At 38.2% G+C, this 21705-nt stretch overlaps 1 protein-coding gene across 3 annotated transcripts in view; it reads right to left on the bottom strand.

The window, feature by feature from the left end:
- Positions 1 to 15617, bottom strand: part of LOC111141023 (clathrin interactor 1) — a 60039-nt gene extending 44422 nt beyond the window's left edge. For 2 of the 3 annotated variants that reach the window (XM_022493346.1, XM_022493347.1), the window contains exon 1: positions 15403 to 15617. In XM_022493346.1, coding sequence (XP_022349054.1) covers positions 15403 to 15443 — 41 coding nt within the window. In that variant the 5' untranslated portion in view covers positions 15444 to 15617. Of the gene's footprint in view, positions 1 to 3986; positions 4057 to 15402 lie in introns of those variants that run through there. The other variant, XM_022493348.1, reaches the window with a different exon arrangement.
- Positions 15618 to 21705: the final 6088 nt, after the last annotated feature.

Raw genomic sequence — 21705 nt, 5'->3', positions numbered from 1 at the left:
CTTAACTCTATGGGCCAGGCAATGTTCCAAGCCCTTTACAAACAATTCATCTAATCTATCAACTTCATGAGGCAATTACTATTATTATTCCCATTTTATGGATGAGGAAACTGAGACACAAAGAGGTTAAATATCTTGCTCATGGGCATACAACCATTGAGTGGTATGTTAGGATTCAACTTAATCTGAATCCAGAGATAAAGGTTTAGGGCTTTTGCTCCTAACTGCTTGTGTTATAACCACAATTTTAACCACTGCCCCTTTCTATTTGTCCCCCTTCTGATCTATTATCCAACCGAGTAGCAAGAATAGTTATACCAATGGAATCATTTCACTCTCTTATTGAAATTCCTCACCAGCTTCTTATTACACTTAAAATAAATCCAAGCTCCATGCAATGGCCAAACATTCCCTGAGACTACCTTCCTCCATGTTCTTTCATACTGTTCTCTTTCTCACCAGCTCTTTCACCACTTTGCTTATTCCATAGTATCTTCTCTCTGGGAACTTCCTTCCTCTACTCTCGTTAAAAATCTTTTAAGTCTTAACATAAACTCCACATCCTCAGAAAGGCTTTCTTCTCCTATTCTATTTAAAATAGTCCCATTCATCATTCTCTACGTTAGCCCCTTCACTTCACACTTAAAAATACAACTTTATGTACTTGTTTTTTATTTATCTTTTCCTACCAAGACTTATTTACAACTACACTTCAAGTATCTGAAACAGTTCTAAATGATCAATAAATACTAATGAAACGAATAAACCAGGTCATCCTGTGGCTTTTTGCAATCCTTAATATAATACCTCATTCTCTGTCATATGGGTATCTGACATGAGAAGCATACCTACAGTTTTAGCTTTCTTATCAGAGATAATATAAACATTAAGAATATACTTTAATTCATTCATTCACTAAAAGATTATCATCATATATCCTAAAAAACTCTGAAAAATGTCATCAGTCTAAAAGGAATGTGAATGTGTTATTTTCAAATTACTCCTTATAAATCCCAACATAACCAAAGAGATATTATCTGCGTTAAAATCAAACAGTGGTGGTGTATCTCCATTAAATTTCTCAAACTCTTACTCTTAATGGGCAACTTACTTGTATTTATTTTATTTTTTTAAAGGATTATTTAATAAAGATTTTGGGGCACCTGGGTGGCTCAGTGGGTTAAAGCCTCTGCCTTTGGCTCAGGTCATGATCCCAGGGTCCTGGCATGGAGCCCCACATTGGGCTCTGCTCAGCAGGGAGCCTATTTCCTCCTCTCTGTCTGCCTCTCTATTTGTGATCTCTGTCTGTCAAATAAATAAATAAATAAATAAATCTTAAAAAGAAGAAAAAGAAGAAGTTTAAAAAAGATTTTGTTTATTTATTTGACAGAAAGAGAGAGACAGCGAGAGAGGTTTGGAACACAAACAGGGGGAGTGGGAGAGGGAGAAGCAGGCTCCTGCTGGGCAGGGAGCTCCATGTGGGACTCAGCTCCCAGGACCCTGGGACCATGAGCTGAGCTGAAGTAGACACTTAACTACTGAGCCATCCAGTTGCCCTGTTTTATTTAAAATTGTGTAATTTCACTGCTTTTTAATATACACACATGATTTTTAACTGTTGGAAAAATGCCACTCTCAACATATAACCAATTTTTCCCAATTTAAGTCAAAGGGATTTCATATTCCAAATGAATTATGTATTTGGTTTGCAGATAAAGTAAGCATAAATCTAAACTTAAGATATATATTCAAAGACTATCTATAGAAAATTAATCCTCAATACTTAATTCTACAAAAGTCCCATAGATATTTTTACACTTGTTTGCTAAATGAAGTGTCAGCATCCAGCGTTCTAATTAGAATAGTGCTGTCATAATTGATACTTAAATTACTCAGTAATCAGTTGCTAGCATAAACAATTCAAAAACTGAACAAGAGTTATATTATGACAGAAGTATATGAATTATAGGTAGGTGGCTGTAACAGGAAATACCACTGGAAGAATACATTTTATTGACATAATTATATTATCTACAATACATATACTTGTAAAGCACGTGTTTTGATTGTTTTTTTATACTAAACTGATTTGTAGAAAGCAAATTACAATGCTAGAAGTGGGAAAAGCAGGGGGAGACTAGCAATGGAGCAGGCTTCACATAGCTTATTCTCTTAAAGTTTAAAAATATGAAAACAAAACCTTAATTATCCAGAAGAAAATCACCACTGTTACTTCTCCCACGTGCCAACTCTTTGTACTTACTCTAGGTGTTTCTACATACTAAGAAATTCTAACATCTTTATTGTGACAAATATCTCTCTATATATAATCTACCCTGTCATCTGTATTTAAAAAATCTGCCTCAAAAAAAATAAAATAAAAAATAAATAATCTGCCTCAGTGGGTGCCTGGGTGGCTCAGTTAAGCCTCTGCCTTGGGCTCAGGTCATGATCCCAGGGTCCCGGGATCCAGCCCCACATCTGGCTCTCTGCTCAGCAGGGAGCCTGTTTCCACCCCCCTCTCTCTGCCTGCCTCTCTGCCTACTTCTGATCTCTGTCAAATAAATGAATAAAATCTTTAAAAAAAAAAAAAAAAATCTGCCTCAGCACTAAAAGTAAACCAAGACCAGGGGTCCTTGGAGAAATGACTGACTTCAGGGCTGAAGTAGTAAAAGTACAGGATAAGTTTGAAACATCTTATCCAGAAAGTGAGAAAGTGCCCAAAAAACAAAATGAAAATAAAACCAAACAAAACACACACTAAACAGACAAAGGCCTGCTTTACAAGGCTCCCACTGGCCAAAACTGTGACAACTTGAATGCTGAAATAAATACAGTATGGATTACAGCCCACTGAATAAAATGACAAGGGATTACAACCCACCAAATAAAATGATAAGGGAGGGATGTAGGGAAGGAGGGGGAGTAATGAAAGCTCTTCTGTATGGTACACTGATAAATACATACAAGGATGGAATGTGGGGGAAGGTAATAGAAGGGGGTGAGTCACCAACTGTAACCATCACAATGAAGACTAGTTAAAGCAAGAAGCATCACCAGATGCTGAATCTAGGGGGAGTTTGATGAGAAGAGATCTTAGACTATCTCCCCACAGACTGCTTATTTCTTATTACGATGAGAACAGTTAACTACACAGTGAAGAAACCAGACAACACCTTGACTTAGTGCTCAAAATTAACAGAGCATAGGGACCTTGTGTTCCTCCTGAAAAGGACACGCTATTAATGTACTATCCCAGCTCAGAATACATACATCAGCTAACCTTAAATTGAGGAATAACCTTAAGTACAGAAATAAAATAACTGGCTTATAATCTTCAAAAATGCCAATGTTATGAGAGGCAAAGAAAAGTTAAGGAACTCCTCATTAAAGGAGACTAAAGAGTCATGACAAATACATGATCCTGGACAGAATCCTACACTGGAATGAGATGACTTAACACAACTAGGATACAGGCTACAGAGAGAGAAAATTATTCTTTCAGTGTTAAATTTCTTGAATCTGATACCCGTATTATGGTTATGTAGAATAATCTCTGTTCTTAGGAAATGCACTCTGAAGTTCTGAGGCAAAGGTGGTATGTAACCTACTTTAAAAAATGTATCAGAAATGTACACGTGTGTGTGTGTGTGTCTCTGTGTGTGTAGACAAAGTGGAAGAGGAAGAAGAGAATGTAAAGCAAATATGGCAAAAATCTTAAAAATCAGTGAATTAGGATAAAGGATTACAGGTGTTTCCCTTACTATTCTTAGAATTTTAATTTCAGAATAAAACGTTATTTAAAACTTTGCCTAATTGCATAATATTGTAAATGTATTAAATGCCACTGAATTCAGCACTTTAAAGTGGTTAATGCTATGTGATTCTTACCTCAGTATTTTTTTTTTTTTTTAATTTGTCTCTCTAGGTAACATACTTAACTTGGAACAAAAGTCAAACTCCATGAAAATGGTTAGGTTTATTACCTTTTCATTTTGAGCTATCATTTTCTTGATTCTACAATTTGGAGAACATTTATTTCAGTCATGAACTAGGCAATGACTAGCTTTTTCAAGTGCAATCATTATTCTATTAAAGCACTGAAGAATCTAGATGCAGAGTGAACATTATGCTTTCAGATACAGAATGCAAAAGTTTAAATGTTAAAGTTTATCAGAGTTAAAACATAATGAAATTTAGGCTAACCTAAATTTTATAATTAATGTCATTTTTTTAACTTACAGTAAAAGGAACAATTAGTAATAAAAAGTATGCATATTTTAACCTTTTAGTACAGCAAACACCACATCTCCTTTTCTAAACCATGTTAGCATGTCAAGCAGTCTTAAACACTTATACAACTGAAAAATCCTAATGGTTAACCATTTTACTCAACTAATAAATAGGCCAAAAACACCCTTAATGAAGCTCTTAGGGCTGTTCTAAAGTTTCCATGTAACACAGTAACCTATTACCATATTTAATGACAATAAAAGCTAACAAAATGTTATATTTAGATACAACAGTGACAGAATATTTATGACTCTAAATAACCCATTCCCACTTGCTAGAAAAACTTTTAGTAAAATATTTAGCATAAGATATTTATTTGAAAGTTGTTTTGGAAATATCAGTCATTACAAATTCAACTGTATATCCTGTGGTACACATTATCAATTCAAGTGCAAGTTCTTGATTTCTAAATGCCATTTCTAATAAATTTTAGAAGCCTAAGCTCCCAAGGTAATAAATTTTAAAAGCCTATGCTCTCAAGTCCTGTTTTTTTAAAAGTATGGAATATTATTCCTATTCAACAACCAAAACCACTCCTACTCTGTACTTAACGCAGCTTTAGACAATCTTTCGCCACTGATGGCAGTTGTTTAATGCCTCTTGCACAGATTCGTCAAGAAATCGAATTTTTGTTTTATAAAGAAAAAACTGTGATGTTTTTATTAGGAGGTATCATGTGTTAAAATGGTTTCACAAACAGATCAAATATCCAAGGTATTAAAAAGTAAGTGTAGTGTTAATTTTGTGTTCTAGATCCCAATTCTAGTTTGTACAGGTGGATAAAATAGCCACTATAATAATTTTAATAGTAAAAATTTTACTGTTAAGGGGGTTTAACAGTTTATTTAAAAACTTCTGCCAACTTCTAAATTTCTTTTAATGAGAACTAATCTAAGGAGTAACAGTCTTTGTTCATCTCTTTTAATCCTGGGTTACTGTTTTTAAAGCTGTCTCCCAATGAGGAAACTAAATAAACAAAACAAAAACACTGAAGAATTCATTGAGAACACAGTGATAACATTTCCATAATATAGTAATTCAATAAATTCTTTTAACAGTCCTGGAAGGTAGAACTTATCCCATCTTATACAGGAAAATTGGACAAAATCTCTTAAATTTATCAGGTCTCCCTTCTAATTACCCCTTCCACCGCTCATTTAAAGATTTTATTTTTAGAGAGAGGGAAAGAGAGAATCTTAAGCAGACTCCCTGCTGAGCACAGAGCTCAAAGCCCAGGCTCATTCTCAGGTGGCCTACCACCACTCATTTAATAATAAAACTGAAATCCAAAGAAATCTGCTCAGCTTGGGCATACTCATGACCAATATCTTTCTGAATATGTGGCACCCTATTTAAGGTAATTTTAGTAAATGTACTACCTGATTCCTTCAAGAAAAAAATCTAAAAGGAAGTTCTGAAATTAGTTACCCTTAAAAAAATAGCTTTATATTATTCTAAGAGAATGATAAATTGATGAAAAATTCTGCACTGGGACATGAAAATTACATCTTTGTAGACACAAATGCCTGACATTGTATGATATTGTACAGTGTGATCACATGACCGATTATTTTCACTTCTACCTGATTAAGTTCAGAAACACTGATAAATATCAAGCACTAACCAAAGTATGTAACTAAATCCCCCCCCCCTTTAAAAAAAAAGATTGATTATTTATTTATTTATTTATTTGACAGAGATGCAGTGCAAGAGGGAACACAAGCAGGGGGAGTGGGAGAGAGAGCAGCACACCTCCCCTGAGAAGGAAGCCTGGGATCATGACCTGAGCAGAAGGCAGAAGCTTAACAACTGGGCCACCCAGGCGCCCCTGTAACTAAGAATCATATCAACAAAGCTAAAATGAGAAATCCTGTACCTACTTCAATAGTGATGTTTGTAAAACTACCTCTATCCGAAGTCGAGCATTTGATATTTTGTTTAAATTGAGTTTTTCGTTTTTTACCCTTGATTGACTGAACTCAGATTTATCCATATAAATGTATTTCCAAATCCTAAAAACTAGGTTCAACTTTTCTGACATATAGGAAATTACTTCTAGAACCCCACCACAAAAATTTAAGCCTCTATAATTTAGCTCCCCTGAAGCTATTAAAAAAAAAACCAAATATCTATACTTCAAAATTATTTACTTTGTACTATCTGATTGGAGTAGGAAGGGCTCTTCCTTTTGTGATGGAACATAATCTCAGACAGTATTCACTGATGTTATCCTATGTTTGGAACCATTTGGGAGCAGGTTCTTATCAGTGACTCCACATTGTTATTTGACTGGTTTCAGATTTTGCACTTCATGTTTGATACCTTATTCAGCCTCATCTTCCTTTCAGGCAAATACACGTAAAAAAGAAAAAGTATCTCAGGATGTATCTCTTTCATGAAGCTTTTGCTATCTTGTTCTTTTTATTCTCTGAATTTCAACAGTATTTACACTCCTATACCCCAAATTCAGGTATCATACCATCTTGTATTATCCTCTATTTCTTTTTCACGTGCTTCTCAGGTGCATCTGCTTGACAGAATCAAATGCTGCCACTGGAACCTATATAAGGTCTCTCTCATCTTACAGTACTCCATAGGGCTCATGGAAGATGTTTAATGAGTACTCAATGAAGGACCTTTATAATGAATGGCCATAGTTCAGTTACTGTATAACATTTAAATATTTATAACCTATACCAAAAACATAGTACTTAGGTAAGTATATAATGGACTATGGAATATATTCTTAATGCTCAATCTGAAGAAAAATTAGGAAAAGTTGGGCATAAATCACAGATTCTTACAACATAGTACCACATGCACAGCAAAGACCACAATCTAAAGATCAAAGGATTATATGAGACTTTAAAGTTGTGGAAACTGGCTACAAGACTACTAATTCTGAAGCACGTACTATAGCTTATAACTGTTATACTTTCTAAGACTAAGTAGTGAGTACCTTCACTACAATACCTAAGATTTTCTTTTGCACCTACACAGACATCTCTTTGCTTTCCTTCTGTTAAAGGGCATCCAACTTACAGACATTATTCAAATTTCTGCAAGAGTCCAGAAAGCTTTTCTTTTATAATAGGTACATACAGGGGAAAAAACTCACCAAATTTGGTTCAGAAACTTAAGAATTATAAATTTCTTTCTAAGTAACTTTTAATTAGTGTAAGATATACACTAGTAACTCACCCTTATTATAGTAAAATAAGGCATTCGTTTAATGTCTTGTAAAAGTTAGCGAAAACTGTTAAATATATGTCCTTATAGCAGATATCTAGATTTAAATCTAGACTCTTATTTTCTAGATGTGTTACTCTGGGCAAGTGCCTAGACATCTCTGTGGCCCATTTCCTCATCAATAAATTGAAGATGGTAATAATGTTGTCACAATTGTTCTTGGCATATGGCAAATGTTAAATAACTACTAGCTTTTATTAAAAATACATGGACTTGGAAGATTTCCTTAGTTATATAAATCGGCTTATCAAATTTAAGATATTCAAAAATATTCATTGAGCACCTACTATATGTAATACGCTGTTCTAAGAGTCAGTAATACAGGAGTAAACAAAACAAAGCCACTCCCTTTAAGGAGTTTAAACTCTGAGGCAGCAGACAAATACATGTAAATAAAGGCAGTAGAGGGGAAAAGAGTGATGCAGGTGAATGCATGCTATTTTATATGGGGAGTAAACAGAGAATCAGGGAGTGGTGGTTGATGAGGTCACAGGGGGCAGTAGAGAGACAGATCAAGTACAGGCTAGAGGCAGTGAGGAGTGACAAGTGCTCTGAGGCAGATCTGATACAGTATTTTTAAAGAATCACTAGTGCTATGTGAAAAGCAGGTTATAGGATTAAAATTTTCATTTGGCTTCATGAGAAATAAGAGACACTTCAAAAACCCATTTAATGTCAAACTTATAAATACAAGCCAAACACATTAAACCAAGGGTATTCTTTAACTATTAAGGGTTAATTACAAATAAAAACAGTTTTAATCAGACAACCTTAAGCTGAAGAATGAATATGAGAAAAATCAATAGGAAAAAACCCTCAGCATATTTATTTGCACTGTTCTTTAATGATTTACTAAAAATACATGAAAACAAATGGCAAAAGAAACAAGAAATTGAATATTCAAAGCAGGTGTTTTTTCTATTTAAAAAATTTAAGGCTTGATCTAGATGAGAATTTCTTAAAAAAGATTTTTATCCATTTGACAGAAAGAGAGAGAGAGAGAACACATAAGCCAGGGGAGGGCAAAGGGAGAGGGAGCAGCAGATGCCCCATTGAGCAGGGAGGCCAATGCAGGGCTTGATATAAGGACCCCGGGAACATGACCTGAACTGAAGGCAGATGCATAACCCCACTGAGTCACCCAAGCACCCCTAGGTGAGAATTTCTGAGTGAAACATTTCAAAAGCATGCATACACATCGGCCATGTAGTGGTGAATGTAGGTGGAAGTTAAAATTATTTACATTTGAATTATATAGAACCTACTCCCCTGAGAATTTAGAAACTTAACAAAATCACATGTAAAGTAGTTATTGGCAAACTACTTTCCTTAAGTACAAAACATGCCTATGGTTGCAAATTAATAAAATTATTCGTATCTAATAGTTCATTAGTTGAATCTATCCACAAGTCACAAACAGCTATAAATTGTTTCCAACATGGGAGTACATTATGTTCTTTTACCTGTATTTAATTTTCAGGCTAAAGAGCTCTGGTAAGCCAAAAAAATTTCTTGCCAACTTGGGAGAATGGACTGAATAATTGGAAAGCCCCTTCTGCGATGTACTTTACTTGTATATATTGCTCATCTATTGTCAGAGGTCACAAATTTGATATATTTTAGAGGTTTCTTTTTCTAAGATTTTTTTTTTTTTTTAAGATTTATTTATTTGACAGACAGAGATCACAAGTAGGCAGAGAGGCAGGCAAGATAGAGAGGGGAAGCAGGCTCCCGGCCAAGCAGAGAGCCCGATGTGGGGCTCCTCCCAGGACCCTGGGATCATTACCTGAGCCAAAGGCAGAGGCTTTTGCCCACTGAGCCACCCAGGCACCCCAGAGGTTTCTTTTTCTTGATACTGTTCAGTTTCTTTAAGAATAAACCATCAACTTCAATTTGCCCTCAAAAAATAAATTTTTTTTTTAAAGATTTTATTTATTTATTTGACAGAGAGAGATCACAAGTAGGCAGAGAGGCAGGCAGAGAGAGAGGGAGGAAGCAGGCTCCCCGCTGAGCAGATAGCCAGATGTGGGGCTCGATCCCAGGACCCCAGGATCATGACTTGAGCCGAAGGCAGAGGCTTTAACCCACTGAGCCACCCAGGTGCCCCCCAAAATAAATCTTTTTACATCTTAGGAGGAAAGTTTACATTAGCTCTATCTTTGAAATCTTGAAAAAAATACAAAACAAACTGAACAAAAATTAGCAGATGGAAACTGCAATATGTCTTCCCAAAGACTCTTCCTCAACATGTCTTTTTAAAGAACTACTTCTGTAATATGCTTTACAATATTAAAGTAAAAGCATTTATAACTTGGTGAAAACAACACACAGCACGGGTAGTAGAGATACTTATGTGAGTTTTCCTTTATGTAGGTTAAGCTGTCCATTCAGATGAAGAGCTTTATGAAAGAGTGCCCCTGAAAATAATGATTCAGGATTAAAACACAGTTCTTACATACTTGTAAATAATGTAGTCTGACAACAATATTTTCTTTATTCTTTTAAACACTTATTCTTTTGAATTTTTTGTATGTTATAAATTACTTTTTGTATTACATAATAACAATAGGCATTTCAAGAGTTTATGTCAGATAATATGCCTAGTGTTTCACATGAATTTAATCCTCACAAGAACCCTGTAAAAAAAAAAAAGTATCTCCACTTCCTAGACAGAAAAATGTAGAGATATTGTTTCAATGCCCAAGACCACTGCTTCTTAGTAGTGGACCTAGGATTTTTAGTCAAGTTCTGATCTCTACACCAAACTGCTTCACAGATCCATATCGCCTGGAGGTATAGTAGGATAAGGTGTTTTGCTAGCAAATTACTATAAATACAGGTGGATGGACAAACACACGTAAGTCGACTGAACAAGGAAAACTTATGAAATGACACCTTAAAAAAGCATAAAGGAATAAACAGTTAAATATGTTGTTCCAGAATGTTAAGTAATGTTAGCTGAGGCTAAAAGGAGTTAACTCATTGTATCTAAGAGCTATGACAAATACTAAAAAAAAAAAAAAAACAAAAAACTTTCTAAAAGCTAAATTATCTTAATATGAAAGATAAAACAGTAAAATTTCAAGATTAAAACGTTAAACTGCCTATACTCTTTCCTCTTAAAAGAAATATAAGTAAACATTAGAAATAAATAAGAAAATAATACAAGAGCATAGAAAAAAAGGTTCAACTGTGGAGTCATACTGTAAAAACCAGGAGTACTAGTAAGCGTAATTTAAAAAAAAAAAAAAAAAAAAAAAAGCCAAGTACTTTTAGTGGATATATCAGTAAGCAGATGAAAAACTACTTGCAAACTAACACACATGGCACAGAAAAACACAAGAGGCAACTAAGTGATTTTTAAAAGCATTTTGACACTAGTACTAAATAGGCTAATTTAAACTGAAGAAATGCTGGCAGAAGATAAATTAAACTCTTCCTTCTTTGGAATTAAATTCTTAATATCTTCTTATAACCACTTACTAGAGGAGAAGGAGGATAATTATTTCACAGTAACAATTATCTGTAATTGGTTCCCCAAAATTTGATACGGGAAGACTAAAAAGCTGACAGTTGTGTTTGCTTTCAAATTCTAAGACACACACGGATTACCAGAGATTTACTGGTAAGATAGGGAAATAAAGGGGAAACCATGTGCAGACTAAAAGGCAAAACTGGTAAGTTCAAGTTGTAGCCTATCATGTAATGTCAAGTTTCTTTTTTCTTTTTCTTTTTTTTTCTTTTTAAGATTTTATTTATTTATTTGACACAGAGAGAGAAACACAGACAAAAAGAGAGGGGAATATAAGCAGGGTGAGCGGGAGAGGGAAGCAGGCTTCCCATTGAGCAAGGAACCTGATGGGGGACTCTGCTCCCAGGAACATGAACAGAAGGCAGAAGCTTAACGACTGAGCCACATAGGGCCCTAATGTCAAGTTTCTTGAAGGCAGGTATTACACTTTTCAAGTTCAGAAAGTACAGTACTACTCCAAAAAAATAATAAATGTATAATCTGTTGAAATAACCGAATGAAACTATTTCCTATAAAAGCCAAAAGTTCTCCCTCTGGGTTCTAGACTAGAACAGTAGTTTCTGTAGCTCCATTACATGAGCTAAATATGCATGTAACACCAACAAAAATCAGCCTATGGGGGGAAAATGCAAGCGATGCTTAGGAAAATAACTTAAAATGGACTATCTATAGCAGCTGCCTTTCTATAGGAGTTAGCCCACACCTGGAAATCACTATCATAAAAAGAGAAAGAACCACTGGGGCGCCTGGGTGGCTCAGTCATTGGGTGTCTGCCTTCGGCTTGTGTCGTGGTCCCGGGATCAGAGCCTGTTTCTCCCTCTCCCACTTCCCCTGTTTGTGATCCCTCTCTCACTGTGTCTCTCTCTGTCAAATAAATAAATAAAATCTTTAAAAAGAAAAAAAAGGGTAAGGACCACTAATGAAATAGATTTACCATTAATATTACTCCCGGAGATGAAAGATAAGGATTAGCCGGGTCTGAATAATGAGCAGCAGTTGTGGTCTACTACTATCATGTCATGTTCACTGTATTTCCAAAATGTGGAGAAAAAATAGAGCAGAATGCAGCACCTTTCAATCTGTACCATGTTGGATGACAACATATAAAAGTTATCCAATTTCATTACAAGAAGTCAGGTCACACAATATTGGTCAAGCTAATCCTAGTCAGTAAGAGTGGTGCCACTTATCCTTTCCTGCCAATGCTGCCTTTTATGCAACTTGAGTACAAGTGGGAGGAAACTGGTCCTCCAAGCTCAGGCTGGCCTATGACTTTATCTGCTTTTCCTCAGTGTTCTGCAAAACAAGCCATTTAATACTGCCAGGAGGTGCAAGAATTGTGGAAAGTATCTCCTCACCCTCCAGGTCTTCAAGCTCTCAAAAGCCAGTATTTGAAATATATCATTATACTTCAGAACTGCCACCATACTTGATCTAACTATAGCTCCAGGGAACTTATTCTGAAAAAGTGCATTTTTCTTTCTGAAGTAAACCTCACTGGTTAGGGATATATGCTAAATGAAAGTCCTTGTTCTCCTGAGTCACGGGTTGCACTTATTTACTGCATAAAGCATTTACATATAACATATATTGATTACTACTTAAAAAAAAATTCCCTTTTCAGCCCAAACTATCTCTGGAGGATAATGACTTTCCAAAATTTATCTGCTATTATGAAATACTACTTTCATTTCTTACCCACTGATGGAAATTCATGTCTCCAAAGAGCCAGTGAAGTTGGAAAGTCTTTCTCTACCCTAGTCCCCTCATTTTACAGATAAGGAATCTATAATCTGGAGATCTATGTGATTCTCTCTAAAATTAGACATATGGCTAGCTTAAAAGGCAGTATCAGAATCTGAACCCAGGTCTCCAACTAGTGCCCGTAATCCAAACTCATTGAGTAATCCTTAATCACTCTGTTGCTTCATGTCAAGTTCCCTCAATACCTTATCCCCCTAATAATCCAAGTGGCCATTCTATGGATCCATTTCTCCTCCATTATGGCATTTTAAGGTGAAGAGTCTAACTGAACACAGTAACAGAGGTACTGGTTCTTACATTTTGAGGGAAGAATTTCTTCTCTCTGCCAGTGAAAGACGAAAATTAAATCCTGAGTATTCATCAGTAAAAAAACCTCACATCTTAGTATCATGTGTCAGACACCCACAAAAGCTTTAAAAAGTCCTTGGTGCAACATTCTTACATGTTCTTGAATAACTTGGTTCAAGTCTCCATTCTAAAGTGGGTAGTAAAAAGGAAGACAGAGTTCTTTTTTAAGAACAGTTGTTCCATTACGACTTGATAACTACTTCCGTGGCAAATTTAACCTGAACACTTGAAGATTAGCAACATAGGTGATAAAGACAAAACAATATGAAATGTACAAAAGCAGGAACATTGTCTTGATTTCTTTCTCCTGAAAAATGTATATAGTCTCTGCAAATTTGTGAGTACCACAAACTTAGTCCTCCAAGATAACAAGATGTTTCTTAGTGGTTTCCTCTTCTGTTCTCTGACTTAGAAAGAGAGTGTTTTATAGAGACTTTTAGACTTTTAAAAACGATTTAAGCTGGTATCTAAGTCCTTGTATCATATATCAAAAAAAAAAAAAAAAAAAAACCCTCAAAAACAAAAAACAAAACAAAACAAAATGAAAACCAACCAATGATCCTGTAGAGCATACATGGCATCCACAGGGGAAAAAAATTAAAGAACAACTAATGAACCTGGGTCTGGAAACGAACGATGATTTTATCTTTAGAAAGCAAAGGCTGTATAAATAGCAAAATAAGCCCAAAATAAATGTCTGAGGGCTCAACCATCAAATGAATAGCTGATAAAGGAAAATTATTAAAGCAAATCACTCTTCAAACATGGTGCTTCTCTTCTAATGTTTATCTCACTCTCAATGCAGAACATCTGTTACAGTTATCAAAAGTATACTGATCTAAACATACTGTGTTAGGGGCTTTATATGTAAAGCCTTTAGCCCTTAATCCTTACAACACTGTAAGGTGGGTATCTATTATTATTTACACACTGCACCTAAGAAAACTAGGGCACTTAAAGATTAAGTAACTTGTCAAGGTTACAAAGCTCTTCAGGTTCTGAAAAACTTCAGGGTTTTTTTAGGTGCTCTATTGCCTTGGTAGCTCAGAAAATCTGAAAATGTGGTCAAACTCTTAAGTTCTATTCGATGCATTATTCACGCCACTATGAATGGTGGTTTTTTGTTTTTTGCTTTTGTTTTGTTTTGTTTTTGGTGTCAAGAAAGACTCAATAGTTTGCCATTTACACTTCCTGATTTTAGGTTGGGCTGGTATCACAAACGTTTTTGTCACCACACATATTGCCTAAGCACTAGAACCCAAAAGGAAGAGACCCAGTTAAAATCTTAAACTTTATTTCCTGCTGGCCTTAAGAAGAACTTACTTAACCATTGTTATGTCCGTTAAGTAAGGTTTTCTTAGTGTAGTGAGACACTGAAGCTATCACTTAAGTGTAAAGGAAATCATCCACATTATTAGTCATTTTACCTGTCAGGGACGTTAACAGCAGATCAACAGGATATAAACCTGGGCTGTTTCTTTCTTTAAGGGAAATTTCTTAATGACTTGTTAATTACCCCAAATGGAACAACTGGCCCTCCAAAAACTAAGTGTAGTGAAAAGAAACAGAGGAAAAGAAGAATCACAGTAAGTTACATGGTGATCTACTTTCACTAGCGTTAGGAAAGCAAAGGATGAATCTCCTCTTGAGTAACTTCGGTCTGACCACTACCGCCACTTGTTACACCAATCACCCGCTCCAACACTTCAGGTTCATTAGAATTAAAAGAAACCCAGAAGGTAAAGTACACAATCCGACCCGGCCCGAGGTCTCCGCACCACACCCTTAGGAACACAGAGCGTCAGTGCATTGCGTCCCTCACCCCCAAACCTTCGCTGCTACCCTGGAGGCAAAGCCCAAAGCCTGGGGCCAAAGACTGTCCTTTGGTCAGGGCAGTGACCCAGCTCTAGACAACCCCGCCCCCTCCCCTGACCAAATGGTCTATGCCTAGTGGGATGGAGGTAGGGGCAAGATGAGGAGGGCCTGCACAGGAGAGGAAGGGGCTAGCGGGATGTTTTGAAACGAGGAAGGGTCCCTTCTCAGCCTCGCCGGTCTGGAAGAGCTCTGGGCCAGGGAAAGAGCCGGCCGCCGCCATGATGGGGCTGGCCGAGCCGGGGGGCGTGACGCGGGAGGCCCTGGGCGCGGGGCCAGCTCCCCTTCCTCCTTCCTCCCCTCCCCTGCGTGGGCCTCGGCCACAACTGACCCCCGATACTCACGCTTTGTCCACCAGCTCCCGCACCTTCCACATGTTCAACATTGTGCCCCGTGCGGGCCGAGCCGCCGCCTCCCTCCCCTACTCCCCACGGACCCCGGGACACTTCCGCGCCGGGGCAGATCCAGGCCGGGGTCGCTGCCGCCGCCCGCCGCCTCGAACTCCCCCAGTTAGGTCCTTCTCTTGCCACAGCTGCGGCGCCGCCGGTGACACGTCGAGACGCGGGGGCAGAGGCGCTGCGTGGAGCGGAAGTGCCCGACTTTCCGCCTGCTGTGCGCGTGGTACGCCGGGACTTGTAGTTCTCTGCGGACATAGCGGACCGGTTAAGCTGAGCGTGTAGGTGTGGTAAGTTTGGTACTATATTTGTCAGACTTTTCCAGTTCTACGTACGCTTCCCCATGCCTCTGACCTCCGGAACCAGAAACTCTGGATGATGGGGCCCAGTTATCTGCGTTTTAACGAATCTTCCGTGCTCAAGTGTCAGAAGCATTAGCATAGGATCTAGCTGCATTCAGACAAACTTTTCAAACGTAAAACATTGCTTCTCCCCAGAAACGGTCCACAGCGTGCTGTAATTTTGAGCCTTCAAAAATGAAAGGATTTTCTTGTGAAAAAAGTCTTGTTAAAATATTACCTGAGGTGGGGGGGAAATATATTACCTGAGAAAGTACAGAATAAATAACGTGGGAACAGTCCAGAAAAAATCAGAAATATAAAGTATTGCTGTGTTATTAATAATGATTATACAGAAATGTTGTTGCCATATGTATTTGTATTCCATAATGACAGAAGCATCACTGTATTTGGTTCCAAAGATACTTCCTTCTTAGGGCCTGAATTTCCACACCTGTAAATTGAAGAGACTGTATTCTAAAACTTACTCCCCTCTAATTCTATGATACAGTGGTTTTCTATTTAGGCAGCTATCTAATATCCTCTTTAGATACTTCATCTTGAAGCGCAGAAACTCAGTTCACACTCTATAGGAAACTAGAAAGACATCACTAGGACATGACCAAGAACTTGGCGGGTTTATATTCTTAAGCATAAGTATATACACGCTACATTCAGTGTTTTATTGTAGTGGCTGCTGTCACTTCATTTTTCACTTATTCATTTTTAACAATGTTCACGTTAAAGCTGCAAGAAACCTTAAAATTCATTTGATCCAACTGCTTAAATTTTACAGTGCTTTTCATTCTATAAATATTTATTGAGAATTTTCAGTGTGCTAGGAGTAAGGAATACAGCTGGGAACAAAACTGATACAACCTCGGCTCTCTAGGATCTTAAAGGTCTTTAGAGCAAATATAATAATTAAAGAGACATTTAAGATAATTGCAGATAGATAATGGTTGGAGAAAACAGAAGATAATGTTACAGAGAATGATGTTAGAGGAAAATAATGTTAGGGAGTGTTTAGGGCCTCTTTGAGGACACTGTATTTACGCTAAAACTTGAATGATGAAAAGGAGCTAGCCATAAAAAAGATCTGCAAGAAAAGAGTATCTGGTGGAGGGAACAGACGAAGACTGATTCACAAGGGAGAAGTGAGATTGATTGCTGCCAGTTGTGACGCCTGTTAACAATGATCCTAAATCAAGAACCCGGAACTTCTGACCCCCTAGTTGCTCAGGTCAAGTCCCCTCTTCACACTGCATCTATATAATTATTGGAAGCATTTTTGAAAGGGTTTCAATGCAGCTTTGGGATTGAGGCCTAAAAGAAGCAAGTTGAAAGAATTGCCAGACAGGAAAAAAAAAAGCAGAAATCGGGACAAAGCTATCTCAAAGCTTTGTCAAGATAGGAGTGTCTGGGCAGACGTCAAGTGTATTTGATTGGTGGGTGGGGAGAGGCAGGGAAAGATGAGAAGAGATAGGTAGAGAAACGGGGCTTTCAAATGAGAAGTTTGTTTCCTGTAGAAAGGACTGTCCAGCCCAAGATTCAAAGGATGGAATGTGGCCAGAGGAGATAAGAAAGAGAAACTACCTTGCATAAATAATAGCTCAGCAAGTTAACTTTCAAGCAAGCAGGTCCAGGGTACACCGGCAGAATGGGCCTGGCGTAAAAATAACCACCTTCCTTGCCCTGGGCCTGTTTGCACATTCATAGCAATTCACAATCAGCATCACCAGAATTACCTAGAGATTACAATGTCACTGTCTACTTTGCTTGTTTCAGCACCAAGGAAGCATCTAGACTTATTCCCGAGTTGTCATGCTGGGGCCTTCTCGAATGGAACGCCAAAAAACCTGCCTGTCTACCTTTGATTCCAGGGAATTGCTAATGGACTCAGAAGAACCATACAAAGAGAGTCTGTTAAAAAGAGGTCTCCAAAGACTAACCATTTGCATGTCAACAAAGTGTTCTGTTTTTACTTTTTTTTTTTTTTTTTCTGTTTTTACCTTTTATCTTGCAAGTTTGGGAGCAGTTTCCATAGTACTTCTTTGTGGCAATTTCAATGTGTCCATTGTAGAAAAATAAATGAGAAAATGTCCCACTCACCCCTCTTCAGGAAAACACATTTTTCACTAAATGAGCTGACACTTTGAGTAAGGCCAAACCAACGCAAGGTTTGAAAGCGGTTGTCCTCAGATGTGTGAGGCGCTGTTGTAGATGCTGGCTCCATGTCTTGCGTGGTTGGCTCCCTGGTGTTTCCTTCTGAGGATTTAATTCATGGTACACAGGTGTGGCAACCATGGGAAGGCACAGCCCAAATCTCTCTTTAAGAGAACCAGTTGCAAGGAATGTGGATGGCTGACAGCTTCCAGTAGCCACTCCTCAGGGATCAACTACAACACTGACATCCAGGCTGCACTCTCACTGGGCTACTCCCAGGCGGGGAGTGAGCACATTGGAGCCGGGCCATTTCTCCCTAGCGCGTTGCCCTGGGCTCCCCATCAGCCTCACACAATACTCCTCTGAGTTTTCTTGCAATCAGGGGGTCTTCCTACTCAATCTTCCTTCATTCTCTCTCTCTTAACCTGTGTCAGAACTTCCTTGGAGTCTGAAGCTGTCCCCACCTACTTTTATTCCCTCTTCCCTTTATTCTTTGTAGGTGTTTCCCCCAGTTGATCTCTTACACATTTAATTCCATCTTGGTTCTGCTTCCTGCAGTAACTAAATTGACAGGACAGGCAAACAGCTCTACCTTGGTTTCAGTATTTGGCCCAGTGAGTCCTGTTTCTGATCTCACTGACTGTTCCTCTCTAGAAGTTGACATACTCGGTTTCTAATCATATTGTAAGAGTTGCTGCAAGAGCCATGCAGATTATATATTGCACAACCCTAGGGGCACCGTTTCTATGGACTACGCTGAATGCCAGATGATTAACCACAGAGAGGAAGTATAAGGTAGTGGTTAGAAAGAGCAGATTCTGGATTCAGACCAACCTAGGCTCAAACTTTCATCTGCTCTTCAGTGGGTTGGTCGTTTTGGATAAGTTAATTACACCAGTATAACACAGTGATTATGAACTGGACTCTGGAGCCAGATTGCCTGGGTTTGAATCTTATTTTAGCTACTCACTAGCTGTGCGACCATGGGGAAATTATTTGACACCTCTGTGAATCAGTTTTCTCGTCATAATTGTGAATAATAGAAACCTACCATAAAGGGCTTTTCAGACAATTAAAAAAGGTAACGTTTAAAAACAATCTAGAACAGTACCATATACAAACACTCAGTAAATGTTAGCAGTGCTGCTGTAACTGCTATTATTACTACTAGTCCTACTAGTAATTGTATTAATCAGTAAAATGTATTCAATCGTCAACAAAGACTTAGTAAGATCCTGCTATGTTCCAGGCACTGTGCTAGGTGGTGGATATATAGTTGTAAATAAAACCAACAGAGTATACAACAAATAGATGTAGTAGATGTAGTAAGCGCAAAGCAAAATGCTGAGAGATAAATGAAATAATGTATATAACTCACTTCACACTGCATCCTACATGTAGAAAGTGCTCACTAAATTCTACCTCATTATTGCTATCAAATCACTTATCTTCTGTGGATCTCAGCTTTTTTCCTTATTAACTGAAGTGTTATTCTAGTGGAGTATCCTAAACCTAGCCAAACATCAGAAATTCTCAGACATCTTTAAAAGTTTCAGGGTTTTTTTCATCCTGACCTATGAGTGCCTGATTCACTGGTGTATTATTTTCTATACTTCTGGTCCCAAGGGACAGTAAGTCCATACTAGCTTAAGCAGGACACAGGAAACTGGGGAGTTCAGATAAGCTGCCTCAGGAACTTAGCAAGTACTGCCAGAACTCTATTTCTGACGCTCATTTTCCTTTATCGTGGATAGGTTCCTCCTAGTTGGCAGGAAATAAGGCTACTACTTTGTGGAGAATGGGCTCCATTTTTTAAAATTAGGCAACCAAGGGGGAAGATACACTTTTGTCTTTCATCCCCTCAGTCTAATAACACAGGGAAGGACTCTGGCCCAGTTTGGATCACATACCTATCATGGGACCAATCCTCTAGAGAGAGTATATTACAGAATTGGTAGATCTAGGAAAACCACATGGAGTGGGGAAGAAAGAGTGCTCTGACAACACTCTCAAGAAAGCCTTGCCTTAGCAGACAAAAGCAACAGTTACTTATAACCATTGATCTGAGGAATCTGTATTTTTTTTTAATCTCTTAAATGATTTTTCCAGGGTTTGGGATGCCCCAAGTTAGATGACACCACATCCTTTCTAGGTCTGACACCTTTTTTCTCTCTTTTTTTAAGGTCTAAATTATACAAAGTTGAGTTCGGAACAGCAAAAGAGAAAAAAAATACCATGGGCAATAATAGGAGAAAGAAGTAATGAAGAAAGAGGGGGCTAAGCAGGTTATTGCGCGGCAGCAGGTAAGCTGGTAGCAAGGCACCCCCTTGCTAACTCTTTGTTCTGCTGACAGTTGGCCTCTTCTTGGCTGAAATTTTGTCTCCTTTCAAGGCTCTCAGCAGGGCTCAGGTGGGCCTACTCAGAAAGCCTGGTAGGGGCTCCAAAGGGCTAGCACATTTGCAGTCCTTCTGTGAGAACTTGAAGGCACTGGCAGGAGGTGAGATGGAGGTCGAAGTCCTCTTGGAATCATTTCCCTCCCTCCTGGGCTTCTCTGTCCCTTGACCAGAGGTGAACCCAGAATGGATGTGCTGCTCCTAGTGTCTAGTTCTCTGAAAACTCTATGCACAGGAAGCCAAGGTACAGTCATTGAAGCAATGAGGCAGCTTGTGACTGTGGGAACTGATCCTGCTTTGTCAAGTCTCATTCAGGGGTGAATGGTGCAGATGTCAGAAAACTGTGCTGCCAGGTTTCTGAGGCAGGGTCTTTCTCCATAAGGTCAAGTGTCTTGGGAAAGCCCACAGGTGTCCAGAATTCACACAGAGGCTCTGCTAGTCCTTGAACTTCATCAGTTCATCAAAAGAATTGTGCTCTAGAGAAAGAGCTCACTGCAGTAGACATCAAAGGAGTCTGATGGACAGACCACTGTTCTTTTTTTTTAAAGATTTTATTCATTCATTTATTTATCTGTTTATTTATTTAGGTGAGGGAGAGAGAGCCCACATGCTTATGAGCACAAGCAGGAGGAGGGGGAGGGGCAGGGGCAGGATGGGAGGGAGAAGGACAAGCAAACTCCACTCTGAGCGTGAAGCCCTACATGGGGCTCAACTCAGGGCCCTGAGACCATGACCTGAGCTGAAAACAAGGGTCAGACACTCAACTGATTAAGCCATCCAGGAGCCCTCACCGCTGCTTTTTAATAAGCAAAACGAATGTGGCTACAAACTTGGAGGGTCTGTTAGAACAAGGCACCTTTTCTTGGTGAGAAAGTGTCAGCATTCAACATTTATTGGACACCTGCAGTGTGCATTGGGGTTAAACAGATAACTAAAACCCATTGTTACCCATAGACCTGCTAATCTAATATGGAAGATAGACATATAAGCAAATAAAAACCACAACAAGATATTTAAGGAGGCCATGTAATATGGGTGGAGGTCAGAGCACTGGCTGTGGCATCAGCAGGGTCTTGGCTCACATCATGTAGCTCTGGGACATTGGCTAAATTACTTGACCTCTCAGGTTTTGGCTCTCTCATTGGGAAAATGAGACTGATAAGAGTCCTGACTCATAGCATTGTTGTGAGGAATGAATGAGATGACACACTAAATTGCTTGACATGTACCAAGGACTCATTGAATAAGATCTATTATCTTTCTTAAATGGTTTATATCCACAGATCATGGGTGCTGTGGCAGAGGGTGTTAGAATAGATTAATTAAAACTTTCAATAAACTTGTATTTGGACACT

This window comes from Enhydra lutris, unplaced genomic scaffold, assembly GCF_002288905.1.
Source record: "Enhydra lutris kenyoni isolate GAN:26980312 unplaced genomic scaffold, ASM228890v2 scaffoldscaffold5, whole genome shotgun sequence".
Lineage (NCBI taxonomy): Eukaryota > Metazoa > Chordata > Mammalia > Carnivora > Mustelidae > Enhydra > Enhydra lutris.
The sequence above is the reverse complement of the archived record's forward strand: the minus strand, read 5'-3'. Positions and strand labels throughout refer to the sequence as shown.